Source organism: Micrasema longulum, unplaced genomic scaffold (assembly GCF_059751315.1).
Source record: "Micrasema longulum isolate JH-2025_06_02 unplaced genomic scaffold, ASM5975131v1 h1tg000574l, whole genome shotgun sequence".
Lineage (NCBI taxonomy): Eukaryota > Metazoa > Arthropoda > Insecta > Trichoptera > Brachycentridae > Micrasema > Micrasema longulum.
In genome coordinates, this window is record NW_028277770.1 from 246,047 (window position 1) to 267,339 (window position 21,293).

The 21,293-nt window shown below is 32.8% G+C and overlaps 1 protein-coding gene across 2 annotated transcripts; it reads right to left on the reverse strand.

The window, feature by feature from the left end:
* Window positions 1-5,671: 5,671 nt before the first annotated feature.
* LOC148280510 (prenylated Rab acceptor protein 1) lies at window positions 5,672-20,836 on the reverse strand. Of its 2 annotated transcripts, XR_015822591.1 has the most exons (7): window positions 20,487-20,836; window positions 19,352-19,472; window positions 18,553-18,656; window positions 15,788-15,872; window positions 12,591-12,699; window positions 9,732-10,085; window positions 5,672-9,196 (listed from the first exon to the last, which is right to left on the reverse strand). XR_015822591.1 is itself a non-coding variant. In XM_088228276.1 (6 exons), the coding sequence occupies exons 1-6, from the start codon at window positions 20,561-20,563 to the stop codon at window positions 9,982-9,984; spliced, it is 600 nt and encodes a 199-aa protein (XP_088084402.1). In that variant the 5' UTR covers window positions 20,564-20,836; the 3' UTR covers window positions 5,672-9,981. The 2 variants fall into 2 exon arrangements, 1 of the variants encoding a protein (XP_088084402.1); XM_088228276.1 differs by having other exon boundaries at window positions 5,672-10,085.
* Between the last annotated feature and the right edge of the window lie 457 nt (window positions 20,837-21,293).

A 21,293-nucleotide genomic window follows, 5' to 3' on the forward strand; every position in this document is an offset into this window, starting at 1 on the left:
AAGGGTTGAAAAGAATTCTGTAAAGAAGTGAGAGATTGGAAGTTTACGCGCTGATAAAAATAAAGCCACTTGAGTTCAGAGTGAAAGGGTGATATTATATCTACAAAGTTAAGATATTGCACTCACATTCATAATAGCTTCATAGTCATTTTGAGGAATATTTATCCTGTGAATTAGGTGGCTTGTTCTCTGGGCCTAAATAAATAAAATTCATACAAATCATTAATACAATTTTAAACATAATACCTTTAACCTTTAACATACTGCGTGAAAAAACTCCCTCAAGTCGCTGAGGTTAAGAAATGATCGTCTGATAATCGCTGTCTCTTTTCATCTTGTCATTATTAAAATTATGTATGAGTTTTGCTTAGTGATCTTGCAGCGGGCAACACCAAAGCTGTGAGGTTGACAGGAATGCGTAGCCAGGTAGACGTTGTTACAGGTTGGGTATAGGACGGTTCATCAAACAAGATGAAATGTAATGTGTTCTTCCAATGCACGGCGTTTAATATCTTATCTACGCTGACGCTGCAGCGGGCTATGCGTTCGGACCAGTCAACCTCACGGCTTTGGTGTTGCCCGCCACGATCGAAGCAGATTACGTATCTTTCTTTCGAATGAATTTTTTAACCCGCCCCTGCAATTTCTGGCCCTCTAGAAGGGAGCACTTCGCAGGTCAGGTCTGACTCGCCGAAGCGGATTACAGATTGTCCCAATGTGTCCTTAAAATGTTACCAAAACAGTGTGTAACCAAAAACATTATTTTTTAATAATATGAATAAAGATTTTAAATATAGATGCTGGGTATATTTTAACTTGCTATTTCAAAGTTTTGCGATTCAAAAAATTTATGAAATTTCCATGTAAGATATTCCTTTTTTTAGCAATTTTTTCTGTGCGGTATCGGAACGCATCTACCACACAAATGGAGGTTTGAGTATATAGCCATAAAATTAAAAGTTGTATAATTAACTCACCTCATAAGCAGTTTTGGAGCAAACATTAGAAGTGGTCAAGATTATCGAGCCGAACCACGTGCCCCAAACGCCCGCTTTGTAAATCTTTTTAACCACGTTGAAACTGGCCATTTCATAACTGAATACCACATAGAAGATGTACAAATGAGTGACACAGGCTACCATCGCTAGGCCAGATACCATTAACATCTGTACATCGTAAAAGGAGTTTAGCACTTCCCCCCAAATGCAAAGCCTGTCGTGCAGCAAACAAATATCAGCGATTGGATTACATTTATATTTAACAAGGGCTGCAGTAGTTATGATACTGTTTTTGATGGTATTTTCTTTTGTAAAAGAATCACTTGTCACCCAAATGTTTGATGCTAGAGCCAGCTTCATATTATATGGATTTGATAAGTTTTCGACACATTTGTTGAGTGCAACAAATCTGAAAAAACAAACACCTGAATTTATTACATTACTAAATTATTAAATAGCGAGAATATTTACTGTGCTTCTTCTTCCATGCTATAGATCTATGTAATCGGGTCTCCCGAGTATTCTTCCTTCTGTGAGATGGATTCCCAGCTGTCCTTTCATCTTTTTATAGTCCTGTGAGGCTGATTATGCAGTACAATATAATAAAGTCTGGTGGTGTCCATTCTGACATGACTGTACCAGTTTCTGTACCAGTCTCTCTATCTTACTATGTCCTCAGCCTCGCATATCTCTCTAACATTGGTGTTCCCAATGATCACTTAGAATTTCGCCTGCCATCATCCTCAGTGTCTTCATCTTGGAAGTCCTCGATACTTGTTTAGTTCAACGCCATGTTTCATTATTGGTCTTAGGCATGCTTTGTAATTTCTCATCTTACTCTAATGGTCATTTCTTTATTTTTCCATATTTTGGATTTTAGGGCACCAGAGATGGCAGCTGCCTTGTTGACACACAGATCACCTCCTTTAACTAGGTCTACCCCTAAATATCTGAAGGTGCTGATCTTATCTATGGGTTTGTGCTCCACGGTTAGGTTACGTGTGGTACTAAAGAGAGGGTTTGTTTATCTTGTCTTTTTCAATAGAAATTGCAATGTTATATATATTTTTTAAGGATTGTGCATTCTGTTTAGCATTATCAAAATGTTTTTCCCAACTAACATCCGTCATCATCACCAAACTACTTTCGAGATGACCCGAAGCTTTACCGGACACGGAGCCATGAAAAGTTACAAAATAGATTTTAAATTAGGAAATATGGCTTTTGTCAATTATATATGTAAATTAAAATTTAATATTTTGTAATGTACATGAATATAAGTCATTAAAATCGAAAGTCTACTCTCTCAGTCTACTTCTGCGAGAAAATGGTGAGATTATTTATATTGGTTACCTTGATTTCTGGATTAAATAAATAAATAACTTGAAAATAATAATAGTCACCTTGAATGAAGCATCCTTATAAAAGTACAAAACTGCAGCACCATTGAAAAATATACAATAACATATAATGTACATATCATCCAATACGCGACCGAATTTTCTCCAAAAATTGCAAATAAATACAAGTCACCCGCGTTGCAGATCCAATAAGAAATGTAAATTATGGAAAATAATACAGCATTTTTCCTAAAATCTTGTTTGTAATTTGTAACAACTCCATGGCTGCTTAAATCCTCATCCAAAGATTGCAATTCTTCCAATAATTTAGCAATATTGTCTCGGTTTAAAATAGATCGCACAATGCATGTGACGCATAAAATCGAGGAAGCTATCTTCCTCGAGGCTTCGGAATACATAGCTATGTTATTGTCTAACCTTCGAGCGATGATTGATCTTGAATACATCAATATAGGAACAAGACCAAGAATTAATACAATAACCATAAAGACGTTATAAACTATGAAATAACGTGTCGGCTTCCATGTCATTCTATTTTTCTCCACAAATTTAGAATATGGAGCTAAACCGACGAGTCTAGTTAGGTAATACAAAGGAGTAATGGTCCAGTATATTGATGGAATTTCTTTATCATTTTTTGCCATGATTTATTATGAATGTTGCAATATTTGAATGTGCCGTTTGGCATTTGATAAAAGAATGTTTTAATGGTTTGTGTTCAACATAACAAAATGCTCGAGTCATTAATCAATACTGTGACTATACTTTCTACTGAAATAAATACTAAAGGAGAACTCGCTAAGGTTTGCTTTCGACCTAAACCAAAACCGAGTGTGGGTTATCGCTAGAGCCCTCACAGGGTACCGCAGATTGAAAAAACACCATGCTAGAATGAAACTTCAAGATGTAGGTTCTGCAGTGCAGATGATGAAACACCTGTACACATAATGTGTGAATGTGATGCTTTATATCACAAAAGAAGTCGCATCCTCGGGGGCCATTGGTTAAACATCAGAATAGCCTGATACTTAATGGAGCTGGGCTTGCAGGGGGAGTTTTAGCGAAATGAGAGCATTTGTCCTCCACTCAGTAGCCAGTTCTTTAAAGACGCGGAAGGCAGGGGAACTAATTTACAGGAACCGGTCACAATAGATCTACACAGATCGCAGTGTGGAAAGACAGTTCAGAGAGGACAACTCCCATTTGCCCTAATTACTGTATTTTCTATTTTACCGCTTTTCGCATTCAAGTTGTATTGATAATTTTCTTTGTGTTTTGTATCCCTCAAATTGTATGGTAAATAAACATATTGAATAAATAAATTGAAAATAATCAATTAACTAAACTCGAGGATGTAATTCTAGCTGCCAGAAACTTTTCTGCGCGTATGGTATGGATAGAACTTAGTTATTGCATTCATCAAAGGGTGGATTAGTAATTTTTAGTAAACAAAGGCAAACTAAGAACTGTCCCACTCAAACTATAACGTTTTGTAACTCTCACCTGGTTACATAATTAATTAGATGTATGCATAATTAAAACCTTAAAATAGATGTCTTTAATTAATTTTATTTGGTTCAGTAAACCCAAAAAGAGATAATGATAGGCATAAATTCAATATGTTTTTTGATTAGAAAAACACATTAATGAAATAGGTCATTATTTAAAGTGATTTGTTTCTTTTTTATTGATTAATTTACTCAAGGACTGTACAGTCCATTAGATACAAATAAAAGCATTGTAACAACTCCGTTTATCCAAACTCAAGTCATCTGGATTGCCAAATACTCGGATCGTTTTCAGGAAATGAAAAATAAAGTTATATTAAATAAGCGCTCTAGATTACCTCAAAACAATAGATTTAAAGGGCTGTTCTTACGTGTTAGCCGACTCGTGGGATTCGGTAGAAACTGTAGCATTGAAGAGAGCATGGAAAAATCTTAATGGAATTTCGACAAAATAATAATACCAGAAAGAAAAGCAAGCCGCAAAGAAGAAGGAAGTGGAAGAAACGTGAGGAAAGCGTGAAAAATAATGAAAATAAGGCTGAACGAGAAATATCCTTATTAAAATTTCTGGCTGTTTCTTATTCATTAAAGTGGCTACAATGTCTGCGATGTAACGGACGCTTAGGGTGTTTTTTAATTTCATATTAAACCCTCTTAAAATAGTACAAAAATTAATTATTAAAGTAATTTTAAAGAAACCCTCGACATTCAATACGGAAAGTCTATTTAAAATATTTAAGGTTCATACAGTAGACACTCTTTATAAAATAAATTCTTTTATACAAATATATAAAAAAATAAAAAAAAAGAATTTGAAATGAATAAGTCACTCGGATACCAACATAACATTAAAATTCCTAAATTCCATACAAGTCATGGTCAAAATAGCTTTCTATTCAAAGGTGTAAAAAATTATAATAATCTTCCTAATGAACTAAAAACTATTAAAAATAATATATCAATAAATAAATTTAAAGTTAATCTGAAGAATTTTTTTGAACTCGTGTAAAAACAACATTAAATTTTAATTAGTATGAATGTATTATTGTTTTATGTTTTTTCTTTATATATCCTATGTTTTTCTTTTTCTTTTCTTGCACTCATATTTAAAATTATATAATCTCTTATAAATAAACAACTACAACAGTGTAAGTCACTCTCCAAGCACAAGATTTAGTCTCTTTTTTTGGAGAGTTACAGTGATAGCATTTACTAGATGTGTAAAAGTAGATGTTTAGAATTTTACAAAAACATACTTTTTATGAAATTTATGAATAAAAAATAAAAAATTATTAAGTCATTAGAAAGTGAATTGTAGAACTTCATTGCTGTATGTACAAAACTGTTTCTTTTTCTGTTAGTCCTGGGTTGTTCGCAAGTTAAATTATTTGACGCTTTTGTATTTCTTGGATGTACTCGTGACAATATTATTAATCCATATAAAAAGTGTAATTAATCCAATTATCTGGATTTCTGCATGTCCAGATAAACATCTGGCACTCATCAGTCTGGATAATTAAAGTTTTACTGTATTAACGATTAAAAGAATACAAAAATATTAAAGCGACGACAAAAAAATAAACAAGGGTCTATTTTATGCATTGTTTAAATCATTACTCAAGTTTACGATAAGACATAATCGGGATATTGGCACAAGCAACCCATAGTTTGTTCTGCGCTGATCGAAGAACAGCACATCATTATTTTGCAACCAGCGGATTGGATCATCGAATGACACTTGATCCTATAGAAGCAACTTTTATCAGTGGGTTATTTAGGTCTTCACAAAATAAAATTAAACAAATTTATAATTTAACTAAACTTTATTATAAAATAACAATATTGTAACTAATGCACATAAAATGAGGAAGGTCAGCAGTTTTTTTAATGTTTTAACAGACTATCAACCTTAGCCAAAATTTAAAAAAATGTATTTTTATGTATCGTACTTTTGGCAAGCTAAAGTATATTTTAGAAAGTAAACAAGTCCCAGTATGCTTAAAACGATGAACCCGTAAATCGTGTATATTGTCAGTGATGACATATGGACTAGAACCATGTCTGTGACACAGAACAGTAGCCGGAAACTAAAATGCACGCAATGAATTGAATTATAAAATTAATATGAATTATTAATAACATATCGCCATGTATTATTATATAACTTTTCTGCATTCCATTTTTTGACATGTATAAATTTTTATTATTTATATTTTTCTATTATTATTTTGTATATTGAATATAAGAAAAATAAGAAACCCGCTGACAAGCCGGTTTCACGGTTTAGTGGGTTTCATTATTTTTCCTTTTATATTTTCCGTTCATGTTTACCTTCTTAAATAAATATTAATACAAGAAAAATGTATCACGTCCAAAATATGTTGAAAAAACTTTTTTTTGGGATTTTACCAGTAAACAATAGCCGAACAAACCCAACCTTATTTAACTATGCATATTGATAAATTATGCCACTTAATAGTAATATCGGAGTATACATTTGGCAAAACAAAATTTGTCTATTATACAACAAAGATGAAGAACATTTTAGAGAAGGAAATATGGAAGTCTAGTCATTTACATGGCTTGTGGTGTGTCTTGGCTGGTTTAAGCTATCAATTTATTTATTTAAATTTTTGTACATAATGTAAATTGTACATTCATTGGCGGGTTTATTGCCAAATGGCAATTTCTGACTGAGAATTAACTGTATTTGTATATAAATTACTTTAAATTAATACTATTACTCAGAAAAAGGAATAAAGAGGAAAGGAGATGTTTCTTTCACTATACACACCGTGTAACACTCACCATTCTGCCTTTGTTTAAACGTCCATATTTTCTCAACTCTTCCGTGTAATGATTTTTATGGAGCATAATAAGTGAAACATAATATCGACGCTGGAAAGGCTATTTACTTTAAGCGACATCGCAGTTTTAATAATGACAGAACTAATTACATTGAGCGACACGGGACTTGTAAAATATTTTCAATAAATAGGCGAATACACATTAAAATGTGATTTACCCCGTCTACCGACGATGTTCTGAATGGAGGTATAAATTATGAGATATAATTTTTTTAAATGGCTCTCCTGTAAAGTTTGCAAAATGTCGCTTAAAGTAAATAGACTTTCCAGCCTCGATATATTGATGTGGGTGAGATTCATCTGGCTGAATACTTTTACATGCTAGGCAAATTTTATACAAAAAATAACTTATGACATACAATTAATTAGACACGTTACGAGCGCAAGGTAGTTGAGATTTTATTTGGAGGGTAATTGCATTCCATGTCTTTAATCTCTTAAAGACTTTCATCGTGATCAGACGTGATGCTACGCAGAAATATGCCATCGCGTGTGTTAAAAAAAATTATTTAATTACACTGAAAAAATATATCTTTCCACTTGTAAATATGATCCAATTCAATAAAATTGATTTAACCACAATTTTTTTTTTCTATTGACCGGTTTCAAAGCTACACAAGCTTCTTTATCAAGATATACTTAACTAATGAATTCTATCCAATTTTATTTTTTACAGTGATCTCTAAATATGACATCGATACATACAATCCAATTTATTGAATCAACAGATAATTGATATATTTTACGGTTATCTTTTCACAAATTTAAAGCAATGAGTTACACATAAATATTTATTTATTTATCCTATTATATACACACATAAATTTAAAACATTAATATAAAGTTACTTTGACTGTCCAGCAGCTTTCAAAAAGACCAGGGTACGTATTCTTATGGGAAGCTAAAATTTTTCTTCAATTTTATCTACAAAGTAAAATTAAGTTTTCTGTATGAAAAATAGAATATGTTTACAATTTTTTTTTCTAAACATGTTCAATTACCGGTTACCGGTGAATACACTTTGAATTTTTGTACAAATATACACACTTTCGTACATAAATATCAATATTAGTTTATACGGTCTCAGTATATACAGATGTGTGCAGTGTAGTGTAGATGAGTGGTGAGTGGTTGGCAGAGGTCTGACAAATGTTCTACCAGGAAATGTTAGAGCATTGCTGGAAGAAATGTAGCGCCTAATTGCTAAACCCCCTAAAACGATTTTATATGTTTTTAAGTAATGGATGAAAAACATGTTTATTTTGTAAGTTCATATATAAAACCTGCTGTTTTTCATCAGCATATTCTTAAAAGACAATCATGTGATGTTCAAAACTTATTTTTTTGATACATTTTAGAGATAATTAATTTTGAAATATTTTAAATTTGTTTTAAGGGACTTTCCGAGTAACATTTGATTTTAGACGCTTTTGAAATTAACATTAATTGTTTTTGCTTGACTTCAATAGAATGAAGTTTTGGACCCCATATTGGATTTTACTTCAAATGATCATCTACACTGACTCAATCTGACTCAAATGCTTTCAGTCATGGTGCTTTTAGAAAATATCTTTATAGATTTAAAAAAAGAGAAAACGATTGCTGCCCTTGCGATGGACTCAGCTCTCAGGACGTCCTCCATATATTACTAGATTGTCCTATGTTTGACACCGAGAGGTTAAACTGCATACAAATGTGCGCACAATACAGCAAAATTTTTGAAAACCCAGAGGAAGTTATAAAACATGAAGCTACTGCCGAAAAATACATTGACTTTCTAAAGCCCATAGTTACAAAAATGAAAAAAATTAATGAAGGAATTGACTCAGACCCGTTAAAAATAACTATTGTGCAAAATATACATACAAGGAAAAAAAGCTTTGTATGTATAAGCAAAGCAATGAAGAACGGGAACAAGAGGGAAAAGAAAATAAAAAATAAAAAAATGATCATCTATAAGCGTTGTGATTGGTTGATTACATTTTAGGGGGGGTCTGCAACTTATATTCTGCTGTTTTAGGGTGTTTTGTAATTAAGGTCAATTTTCAACATGTAAAAATCAATGTATTTAAGCGAGTTTTGCCAGAAATGAGATGATAAGTATATAGCTCACAAAAATATCTATAGAACTCCATATTCAACTCAATTTACTAAAAAAACCGTTTTAGGGGGTTTAGCAATTAGGCGCTACAAATGCATACAAGTCCGAGGGGACTATGTCAAAAAATAAGATACAAAAACTTTTTTTTATGCACTTTGAAAATGGTCAGAGGTGGAGCGTATGAATCAACCCTTGTACATACAACTTTTCTCCGTATTTTAATCTGCATCATATGAGCCGACACCCATGGGTATCGGATGTAAATATTGGGGTTTACATCACAAACTGTCTAGTACGACGTTCATAAAATCAACAGATTCATATCATTCACCATTTTGCCTATGTTTGAACATCCATATTTCTTCAATTCTTCCATTTGTTAATTTTAGTGAAGTTAAAGAGCTGAAACCTTTATTGTTGTGAAATATATTTATCTGACTAAATTATTTCACATACTAGGCAACGCCTGAAAACAATTTTTAAATTTTTAAACTACTTCTTGGTGTTTTAAACTTCCACTTTAAGTGGCCACTTAAACCAGCCAATGACAGGTCATAAGCCCTGTAAATGCGTAGACTTCCATATTCCCTTATTTAAGGTATTCTCCATCCCTGTTGTAATTTGTTAATCTTAATGACTCTCGATGGGGTGAAATCCAGTCTTTTGTCTATGAACATTTGGACAAACTCAAATATAGTAATAAAACCAACTGGTCCAAAAAGAAGTTTAAAAATTGCAAAATTGTTTTCAGGTGTTGCCTAGTATGTGAAATAATTCAGTCGGATGAATCTCTTCACAACAATAAAGGTTTCAGCTTTTTAACCTCACTAAAATCAACAAATGGAAGAATTGAAGAAATATGGATGTTCAAACATAGGCAGAATGGTGAATGTTACACGGTGTGTAAAGTGGCCAATGACAGGTCATAAGCCCTGTGAATGCCTTGACTTCCGTATTCCTTTCTCAAAAATGTTTTCCCACTGTTGCGACAAATTTGAATATTAATTAAGTACTCGCTAATGGATTGAGAAAGCTGAGAATCGGGGATAAAATTAAACTAGGGTGTCGGAGTGCGCTACGGCGCTACGCCCTACGCTACGGAGTGCGCTACGGCGGCTGCGCCAGGTTCGTGGTGACCTCCCGACATCATACCTCCTCCAGTAGGTGGAACTGGTCTTCCGAGTCTTCGGTGACGATAGCGTCGATGTTGTAGAAGGCGGCGTGAAGAGTAATCACAGTTATCGAAGCCCCTATAAATTTAGAATTTTAATTATTGCTTTGTTCGCGTACATCACAAATAACACGAAACACTGATATGACACGTCTTTTAAATAATTTAAAAAAATATATATTTGCATTTTTACGATTTATCAAAATACAGTAAAACCGCTGTTTTACGTTTTTCAAGGGAGCAACAAAAAAGGTGTAAAACTGAGGAAAACTTTAAAGTGAGGAAAGGAAAAATGTATGGGAAAAATTAAATTTCATTAAAATATAATTATTGTACAAGACTATACTAAATATACTACAGAAAAATTGTAAGAACTGTCATGATTGAGGATTATTCATATTTACTAGTAATTTAATAAAAAATACATTGTATTTTTTCAAGCCATACTACAAGATGTTATTTTTTGTTGAATAAAAAAAAAAAATGTTTAAATAATTTTATCTGGGTACTAAACCTTTAAAACACGAAAATAAACATTTGAATTTGCATAAAATGCATACAACGAATTTTTCCCTAAATATTGGGAAAATTTATTTATATGGTATCACCTTTTTAGTATGGCACCACAAAATTACAATGGTAATTTAAATTAACATATTACAACAGAGATGAAGAACATTTAAGAGAAGGTAATATAGAAGTCCAGGCATCTACAGGGCTTATGACCTGTCAATGGCTGGTTTAAGTGGCCACTTTGCACACTGTGTAACATTCACCATTCTGCCTATATTTGAACATCTATCGATCTAGTCGAGCCGCATGGACACTATATGAGTTAGAGAAGAAAGAGGAATTGTGGATGGGTATTAAGAGAGTGCCTTGAGAATTAGAACGAAGAGGTAAGTCATGAACTGATAAGCGTTGAATTTTTTTACGCAGGTATATAGGAGCGTTAGGACTATGAAGTACATTGAACAGAAGTGAGAGGAAGTGATAGTCTCTCCGCTGTCTAATTTTGAGCCATTTCAGTTGCCTACGATAATCAGAAATGTGGTCATATTTACATAAGTAATTATGGTCTTATGTCAAAAGTACCATCTCAAAGAAAAATAGTCCTTAAGAAACAATGTTTGAAATACTGTTTTCCAAATCAAGAATCTGCAAATAATTTGTGTAATCTGCAAGTTTAATCTAGGAGAAAAAACCTGCACTGGGGTTAATACATTCAAAATATAGTATACTTATTTGTATGAAAAAATAAGCTGGAATAATCGGCTAGTTTCTTGGCTCACCGCAGGCGCTGGGCGCGCTTTATTAAAATTTATATTTATATTAGGATAAAAATACAATCGGTGGAAATGATTTAAAATAAATGGTAATTATTTATTTGTTTTTTGTAAACAAAATTACAATAAAACATTAATATGGTTAGTCAAATATAATGGTAAGCTGTTCATAATCACTTCTATACGCGGTTCGCCCCCGGTGATGAATGTATATCTAGATGGAAAAACTATTGAGAAAGTGGATGAAATGAAGTATTTGGGTATAATATTAGACTCTAAATTAAATATGAATGCAAACTTTGGGCATGTTTTAAAAAAAATATTATTTCTCGGCAGATTGAGAAATAAATTAGATAGAAATACTGCAGAACTCATACATAAAACTATGATTATTTCACACATAGATTACTGCTCAACAGTATTATTTTTAGTCAATGACGGAAATTTAAATGAATTGGTAAAACTTCAAAATAGAGCCATGAGAATTGTGCTAAAGAAAAGGAGGTATAATCCAAAGTTCTAAGAGATAACCTTCTTCTCCACATACCTCTTGTTTCATCTAATTATAGGCAAAATTCATATTTATGGCGAACTTTTAATAATTTTAATGTAATAACTAAATCATTAAACATAGATTTATTTGCAAATAATCTTAATGACGTACGGCGTTTGCTTTCGAAATAATTCGTAGTATATTTTCTTTTCATTTGGATTTACATTAAATTACTATTCATTTTATGTTCGAGAATCTTTTTTAACTTACTGTGATGCTACTCGTGAAAACCTGTAATAGACTTATTTGTTATTTGTTTTGTTTTATATATAAGATAAATATAGCTGTTGGTAATCCAAATAAAGAATAAAAAAATAAAAAAATAATAATAATAAAATAGAAAACATGCGAGAGTAGTGGTCAAGACGCTTGACTCACGCACAGAAGGTTCCTGGTTCGATTCCCGGTGAGAACACAAAAATTAAAAATGTGATTTTTCTCAAGCCTGGTTGTTCTGTAATGTAATTCACCACTGTAATTGGGCCTCCTGTCCTGTTGTGGTGCAAAAAAAAATGAAATGAAAATCTTAATTGGATAGCAATAAAAGAGACTGATGTATAATATGCTTGTTTTTATATTTAAATTTTTAAACAATCGAATGCCCAAATACTTCATTAATAAGATAGTGTTAAATAAAAAAAATCATAAATAGCCTGCATTATTTTACGGGCTGTTTAACCCATCACGCAATGCAGACTGTAAATAATATAAGGTGGAAGTTAACGAATTTAAAGCAGATATTTACCGAGGACCCAGAATAGGGCGGATCCCGCGCCGGCCCACAGGAAGATGGGCATACAGCAGAGGCCGACAAGCGCATACTGATGTGCCAGACTTAATTCGTACGACCCAATCTGAAAATCACATAAGAAGTTATTAACAAAAGTTAAAAATTAATCATTTTAGTCATAGCTCTTATACCCTTGAAAAATCTTTAGATTTTAATAAATTGTGATAGTAAAAAACCTCAAATAATTAATATTGCATCGTTTTAACTATTTAGAAGCAGAAACAATTAAAAATAATGAAGATTTCTAGGAAAAATAATCATCATCATCATCATTCCCTTTCCGCACCTTTATAATTTTTTGTTATGTTTTTATATATGTATTTTTTTTTTCATATTTATGTTCAATATATGTTAAAGGAAATTTATGCCGTTTATGTAAAATAAATAAATCACATCTTCAGAACTAATAAAGCTTTTAATAACATTACAATTTTTTATCAAAATCTCTCAAGAATATTTTATCAAATTAATTTGCAATATTTCAATGCTTTCTATTTTTTTTAAAGAAGGACATGTGTGACAAAAGGTATGGAATGTGGAAGAAGCCACATAGAATATGGAATGTATGCCAGGAGAAACGTGTGTGGCAGGATTTTTTCACTTTTAACAATTTTACAATAACATGTCGTTTTCAATACTCTGGAGCATATTTGTGAAGTTGAAAAATCGCTCTCCTGCACATTTTGTGTTTTGGCGTTCAGAATTGAATAGATGTAAAATTAAAAAGTAAAAAAATTCAAAAGTTTATTTAAAATTTTTAACTCCATATCATTTTTCCCAAAGTCTGCCTAGTGGTGTAGGGGTCAGCACGTTTGCCTACCATGCAAGAAGTCTCGGGTTCGATTCCCGTCATGGTTGATATGAAATATTTATTTAACTCATGTGTGGCTATGCGGTAACGGATGTCTACCTCGGGTAAAAAACATTTAATAACTCTCTTATTTTTTTTAATAACCAACTCATATTTTTTGTAATCCTTATATGGACTTTTTTACACCAAAATAAGGAAACATTTTTATAAAAAATGCACGGGCTTTTTCTATAAAAAACAATTTCTTCATTTTGTAAAATAAATTAAAACAAACGAAAGAGATGCCAGTATTATAAGTAGTTTATTAAATTTTATAAGAAAGAGCACGAGAATATAGCATATCAGAAGACCGACAAGGACACTATTTGTTAGGGGCGGAGCTTGAGTGACCGAGAAAACAATACCGAAAGAGCACGATACAGAATTATACCACTTGTGGGACAGAGAACACATCAGTCGCGTGAAGTTTTTTGTAGTATACTGAGCTGACGCTGTATTTAACACACCGTGTTCCCGAAATGTTTCTACAATTTATTCACAGTTTATCTGATTTAAATTATTTTTTGACAATTCTTGATGGAATTTCATTGTAATGATGTAATATTTACATACATTTACATATAAGTTATTAATCAAAAATACTTGGTACACTTCAACTCATTTCCACACTTAAGATAATATTTTGATTTCTATAAATCATCCTTACATTGTATAATATTTGCCAGTCTGAAGATGTCCATTAGAGGATGAAAGCGCTAATTGGTCAAACAAATAAGTGGAAGTGTACCAAAGGAAGTGTGCAAAGTTATTTCATTTAAAGTGTTCAAAAAATTTGTTCGTAACTAGTTTTAAAAAACGTGTTTACGTTGTCATTTTTGTGTATGTTTAATTATGATTTGATTATATCACGTATTACGTACTATTATTTTATTTCTTACAAGTTTTTTTTGCTATTTTTTTAGGTTTTATTTCAACATTATTCTAAGAATATGTTTTAACAGCGTTTTTATTTATTCTAATAAAATCTAGTATTTATTTGCAATAAAAAATTGATATTCTTTTTTGCATTCAAATAAGAGTTGTATTAGCATAGCATACTTTCTAGTCTCCCGGTTGATCTATTTCCGCTAAATTCAGTTGTAAGTGTAATTCGGAATTCAGTCGACAACCAGACGCGGGCGGCAGCGCTTGCTGGCGGGATTTTAAAAGGAATGAACACAATTTCTAACTTTATTTTGCATAAATATGCTTTAATTTTATATTTTTTATGTAACATCTTTGAATAAAGATCATTTTTAACACATACCATTGTAAATAATTTGGTATTTTAGCTTACATTTCAAAATATCTCGACTTATGCTTGTGGTCACATTGTGTTACACCACCGGCTGCAAAGGGATTATTCAGCACAGTCTTTTAAGAGTTAAAGGGGTGTTTCTACACTAAAAATATTATTATGAACCATAGTCCTTAGAATATAGCTTGATTAGAATGACAGTTGTCTACGTATCTGGCATGTTAATTTATTTTCTTAATACAATGCTTGACATATAAATCAACATAAATATATAAAATAAGCTTTAAAACTAAAAAAAAAACTAAAATAAACCTAATTATTACAAGGTTACATCATTTTGCAAAAACGTTAGAGATGGGACAAATTGATCGAATAAAAAAATAATTCATTTGATGTTGTTCATGAAAAAGGTATAAATGTCTTATTTTTTGGTGAATAATTGTCTTAAAAACACTATAATAGGCTTATCTTTGCATTGTTATATCAATTTTGGGAAACAGAGTTTTATGTTTGCATGAAAAAACTGATAAAATCGATTTAATCGGTACATTTATTTAATTTATTTATACTTTTACATTGTTTGTATTCTTTTTTTTATACAGAATAATGTTCCCTCACTGGGGTGTCCCGTGCCGAGGGAAACAGGATGACCAGTGATCAGTAATTTCCCATCACTATTGACATTAGTTTGGCAGCTGTCATTTTTTAATCAAACTATATTTTAAGGACTATAGCTTAATAAAGCATAAATAAATAAAGGTGAACTTATAACTATTGCATTTTTTTTGTAATAAATTATGTCTTATGATACTATCATGTGTTTTATTTATCAAGTATTTTTTTTTATTAATAAATTAAGGGAAAAACATTTTTTTAGAATCAAAATTATATTTGATGAGTTTAGTTATTTATGGTACGAAGAGTGGGGTGTCTTTGTGGCTATCTGTTATTGGTTCTATTATTTTGATGTTTTGCAAATGTAATTTTAATATTTCAGTTGAAATTTTAAATAAATAAGTGAAAAAAACATGTCTTTAAACTCACCTTCCATTTCATAGGATTGGATTTAAACTTGTAGCAAGCAAATAAGCTTGCGGCTATTGCTAATAGCAACAGGGGAGATGTTATTCTGTAAAGAAAAAAATAATATGAATTATAATGGCTGTTTTTTTTTTTTGGATTTATAACCATCTAATGGTGACTGGTTTTTTGTACATTTGTGCTCTATTACAATACTCAAATGAATAATGGATGCCTTGCGCAAACAGCACTTGAAAAATTTTGTAGAAATTTAATTTTAAAATCAGTGTTCATTTTGTCAAATGTATGGCTCTTCAGGAGTCCATGAATTGACTACATGAGAAGTTTGGCAACAGCATTATTTCCAGAAATGGTCAGAAGTGGTGTTAATTGGCATCCACAATCCTGTGATTTAACACCGTTGGATTATTTCTTAAGGGGCTACCTTAAGTCCATGGTCTATGGCAGGGCGGTCCAAACTAGATACGATCCCGAGCCAATCCAAATAACAAAATAGATTGGAGGGCCGCAGAGACAAACAGTTCAATGTTGTAACCGACCCGTTACAGGGGAGGGGTGGCGGCTTCGTCTCCCTGGTTCCACTCAATCGGCCCACCCGGCGGGGACCTGAACCCGGCGCACCGAGAAAGCACTGACCGCTAAGTCAACCCCAGTAGCCCTGAAAAGGACTTTCCAACGGGTCCTGTTGGTGTAAAGAGGCGAGCGCAGTCAGGGCAGTCACGGCGGAGCCAGCAGCGAAGCTCGAAGTCCAGCGGGAAGCGGAGGGCGAGGAGGCGGAGAGTAATACACAATACAACTGCCTTGAGCGAACTGACTGTTTATTTCAAAGTCTACACATTATAAAGCGCCCGCGGCGCACTTCCCGACGCCTGAGCGCGCGGCCGCCGCCGTGAACGTGAGCCGCCGCCGGGGCGCGGGGGTACGGGGGACCATTCGCCCGGCCTCCCCCACCTTACTCTACCCAACGGCCAGCCACGTAAATAGCGTTGTCAGCCCGCACGGCGCGCAACATATAAAAATGCACACACATACAAATAAACATTCAACATACATACATTAAACATAAAATAATCCAATCTTTTCCTATTCTACATTTTCCGGTATAGCCAAGGCCGAACCCGAAAATGGATCAAATCGCCTTTATTATGGGTTCAGCCCTTGGCTTTCACATATACCGAGGACCTATACTTCTAAATATTAGTTATAAATTAAAGTCAAACACAAACAATTTATTTAATAAACAATGCGGCTTCCATCGTTCCAGCGCGTCTGGAACAAATGTCATTATCAACATTAATGACAGTTATTGACAGACGCAGTGCGTGTGTAAGTGTATTAACTGACAGTGAAGACCTTTATTTAGATTTTTAAAATTCATAGTAGAATAAACGCTTTCACAAAGATAGGTACTGCCCATCATCGACCCCATTTTCAAGCCAAGATTCGTCAGTTTGGAGAAACGCTCGCCAAGGCGCTTTAAAAATTCAATTCCAGATTCTGTTCTGCCATTGTAAAAGGAGTCTGATTGTAGATCACATAATTCCAATTGAACGTAGTTATGCAGAAGCCATAGAAAAGTGAAATTGATATTAGCACTTTTGTGAAAAAAGTGCATTATCAAGCCTACACAACAGTTTGAATGTTTTTGACTTTAACAAATGATTAACAATGAATACATTAGTTTTTTTTTTTATTACAAACAAGAATCTAAATATGTATTTGACCAGTTTTAATGATTTTAAAGTACCATAAGATTTTTCTGGTGCTGTGGGTGTTTTCTGCCGAACTTAGTAAGTACGGGCTCGTCATCTTTTTAAAATTTACAACTTTCTTTGTACTTTATGAATGACATCCTTGTTTGGGGGGTTTCAAAAATGTTTTTCTTTTTTTTAAAGTTCTATGGTCGATGCATAATGAACATTACTAATGAGTGATGTCAGATAAGTTCAAACCTAACCCTTGAATTGTAAACATGACTATTAACAATCGGAAGTGTTTAAATTTGTGAAAAAGTGACAATTATTTATAAAATAGACGCTTGCAAGAAAAATGCTGTGTAAAAAGTTAACTGTATCCTCATCCATAGTGTCAACATTGTAAAAAAATTCGAATGTTTATTTTTCTGGAATTGAAATTCAGAAAGTGGTATGTTTACAAGCATTTATTATAATTTTCAATAGTGACAATATGCAATGGCGATTGGATTTTAATATATTTTTTTTATTTTAAATATATTAGGACCCCTGTATTTAGTAGCCTTACGTGTCATGTGCAAGGCTAAGGTACTCAGAAAAAATCGATTTTGTTTGTCTTGGAAATGGGATGTTCGATCACTGATTTTGGTTTATTACCTTTATGAGTCCAATCACCATTGTTGCAAAGTTCAAGAACAATGGCGCGTGATAACTACTTTTAACTACAGTGTGGATATCTGTTAAGGATATTCCATTTTGCCTGCGTTCTGCTTCAAGATTATGGCATTGTAAACAGATGTTCGATACTCTGTGAAGAAATATCATCGCATGGACAATAGTCATCATTCCTTCATTTAAACCTATATAGGTAACTTCTCATAGCTCCGTGTCCGTGGCGATTGGATTTAGAAAACCAACCAGAGGAAGGTGGTAACGAGTAATGCTTACTACGAGCAAATTCAGTCGGTCCCGTCTTCCTCGTAATAACCAAGTTCGACTGTATATACAAGAGTTTAAAAGTCACACTATGCAAAAAACCTTAAAAAAAATAAAAAAGGTGAAAAATATACTTACAAACAATAGGCGAAAAGGGCGAGGAACACAAAGAGATAGTTGGCTTGGAAATATTCCACATTTCGTACAAGGCGCTTGCTCAGGCGCGGCAGAGTGGATGGAACCTTAAATGTCAAGCAGTAGCAAATATGAACAAATGTAAACGTCAGTTGTCGGTAGTAAAGAGTTTTTTTTAATTTTTAAATGCAGTAAGGTGATTAAAATCTTGATCTTGAAGATATCGATTTTAATACAGGTATGTACATAACAAAATATTACATCAATGTTTTGAGTATGTCCAAAAGAAGTATACAAATTGGAAAATTGTTTTCAGGTGTTGCCTAGTAGGTGAATTGCTTCAGCCGGATAAACCTTTTTCTGAATGTTTATATCCATACAGTGTTATTTATTATATTATATTTATTTATTACGTACTAGAAAATAATATTAAAATAATGTAAATGAATGCCTCGACACGGGTTATGCCCAGCGAGGTGTTCATAGAAAAGAAAAAACATAAAGTTTTATGTGAAATAAATAAAAATAAATTTCACCTACATGATAAAGGTTTCAGCTCTTTCACTTTACAAAAGTCAACAGATAGAAGAGTTGAGGAAATGTGGATGTTTAAACATAGGCGAATGGTGAATGTTACACAGTCTGTAAAGTGGCCACTCAAACCAGCCAATGACAGGTCATAAGCCCTGTAAATGCCTAGACTTTCATATTCTCTTCTCAAAAATATTTTCCCTCTCTGTTGCAACAAATTTAGATATTAAGTATTACATCTTAAAGATATGGGAATTTGTAAAATCAGTACCTTGAAATTGGAAGTTTGCACGAAGAGAAGCCAAGGACGAATCGCCTGACGCTGAGCCGCGATGAGAGAAGTCACTGTGGCAGGAGAAAACACACCGCTGAGCTGGCTCACATTAAAGTTGCTGGAACAAAAATATAAAGAAACTAGGGTAAGTATTTTCACAAATCGGGAATAACATTAAAAATATATAGAATTTCAAGGCTCGAGACACAAACTAGCTGCACACCGACACTAGGTGTTGTATCTCGATTATTTATCGTAGCTGCTCCAAATTTAATTTACTTTGTCCCCATTTAGATATTTTTAATACAAAATTTTGTGACTTTTTGTGACAAAAAAAACTTTTTGAAACACCAAAATAAAACATTTGTCAGTGTGTAATAAGTTTATGTTTCTTTAATTATGTTTATTTTATTATAATGTCAAAATTTTGAATTGGTCAACTATATTACGAAAATCCCTCTCCTCCACTCCTCCACTCTATTTCCTCATCCCTTAACCTTCTTAAGAGCTCTTTTTTTTTCTCTTGTCTTATATGACATATTATTTTTCTCTTTACTGTGTAACATGTTCTCTCATTATATTTGTGAAAAACTGGATGTATGTACTATTTTTTATATTCTTATATAACAACTGTTGTTTTTCCTAAATAAATAAAAATAATAAATAAAAATAAAATGTACTTAAACAGTCTCACATCCCACCTTTAATCCGACGTGTGTCCATCTCAAAGTTTGTCTCTGAACTGACAAATAAATTCATGTATTGTTAGAATGACTTAAAAATGCTAAAACTTGAGATATAAATTTGTATGGAGACAGGCGGCTTGAGCATTTTGAAATATTCCTAAAGTTTGATTGAATTACAGTGAAAATTTAATTACTTTAAGGTGGTTTCAATGCATTTTTCATCATCGTCATTCCCTTTCCGCACATAATGGTGCATAGGGCATTGCATTGGCGCATGGACCATGAACGGAAAGGCAGATTTGGGTTACACAGTATGTGTAAGAGTGGATGATTTGGAAAACCAAGGCAAAATCGAGTACAGCTGTCAAATTGTAAATAAGTAGGTATAGGTATTCAAAACACATATCATTGACATAAATAAAACAAAATAAACAAAAAATACTAACTTGAGGAAACTTTTTTTCTGCGCTGTAGCGGGAGCATCCATGTCCCCGTCGATTTCCACGTTCACGGGTTCACCCATTATGAAAATTGACTAAATAAAAGTAAAAATGCACGAACGTCGGCCTTCGTAAAACGAGAGAATGATTAGGTTAGGTGAGATCACTTCAGCGCACACGCCGAAACAGACAATTTAGGGTTGTAAATCGTAATATATAATATTATTTTCAACACGTAGGCGCGTTATGTATCACTTTAACATATTATTTCCTTGTAAAAATCGTGATTTCTAATGACTAATCGACGTGTCATCAGAAAACGAAAACATTCCCAAGCATAGACAATTTGTAGACGTAGACTAGCTGTCAAAATATGTTCCTAAAAAAAGTAGAGCAGAGAATTGGATTTTAGATAGTAAGTCAAAAAGAAAAATTCAACAATTGAACGTTGAAAGCGATCGTACTTTTACGTGATACTTTTTGCGTAGTTTTAATGTTAAACATTCTTCAGTCTGGAATTTCTTTCTAAAAATAGTTGAGGCTAGAATTGTCTATACGCCAGCGCTGTCAAAATCAAAAAATATTTAGGTTTTTGTGCTTGTTATTTATTCCGCGACGCTTTTTGACCTGCGACCCCTATCACGATGTTTTTCATGAAAATACCATTCTACGAATAATAAATTAAAATTTTCCCGCTTTGTAATGAGCATCGACGCCGAAATGAAATATAAAATAATCAACGGCTGACAAACGCTGTCGACGCGAGTTTAAGTGATAAAATTGTGATGTCTGGCAAGTGCGTTTTGATTTTAC

What these genes read in the sequence shown, in the direction of transcription:
- LOC148280510 (XM_088228276.1), bottom strand. Translation starts at nt 20,563, where the DNA reads ATGGGTGAACCCGTGAACGTGGAAATCGACGGGGACATGGATGCTCCC. An exon ending in TGCAAACTTCCAATTTCAAG is followed by an intron (nt 18,657 to 19,351) that starts GTACTGATTTTA and finishes TTGACATTTAAG; the next exon opens with GTTCCATCCACTCTGCCGCG. An exon ending in GCCCTTTTCGCCTATTGTTT is followed by an intron (nt 15,873 to 18,552) that starts GTAAGTATATTT and finishes TTTTCTTTACAG; the next exon opens with AATAACATCTCCCCTGTTGC.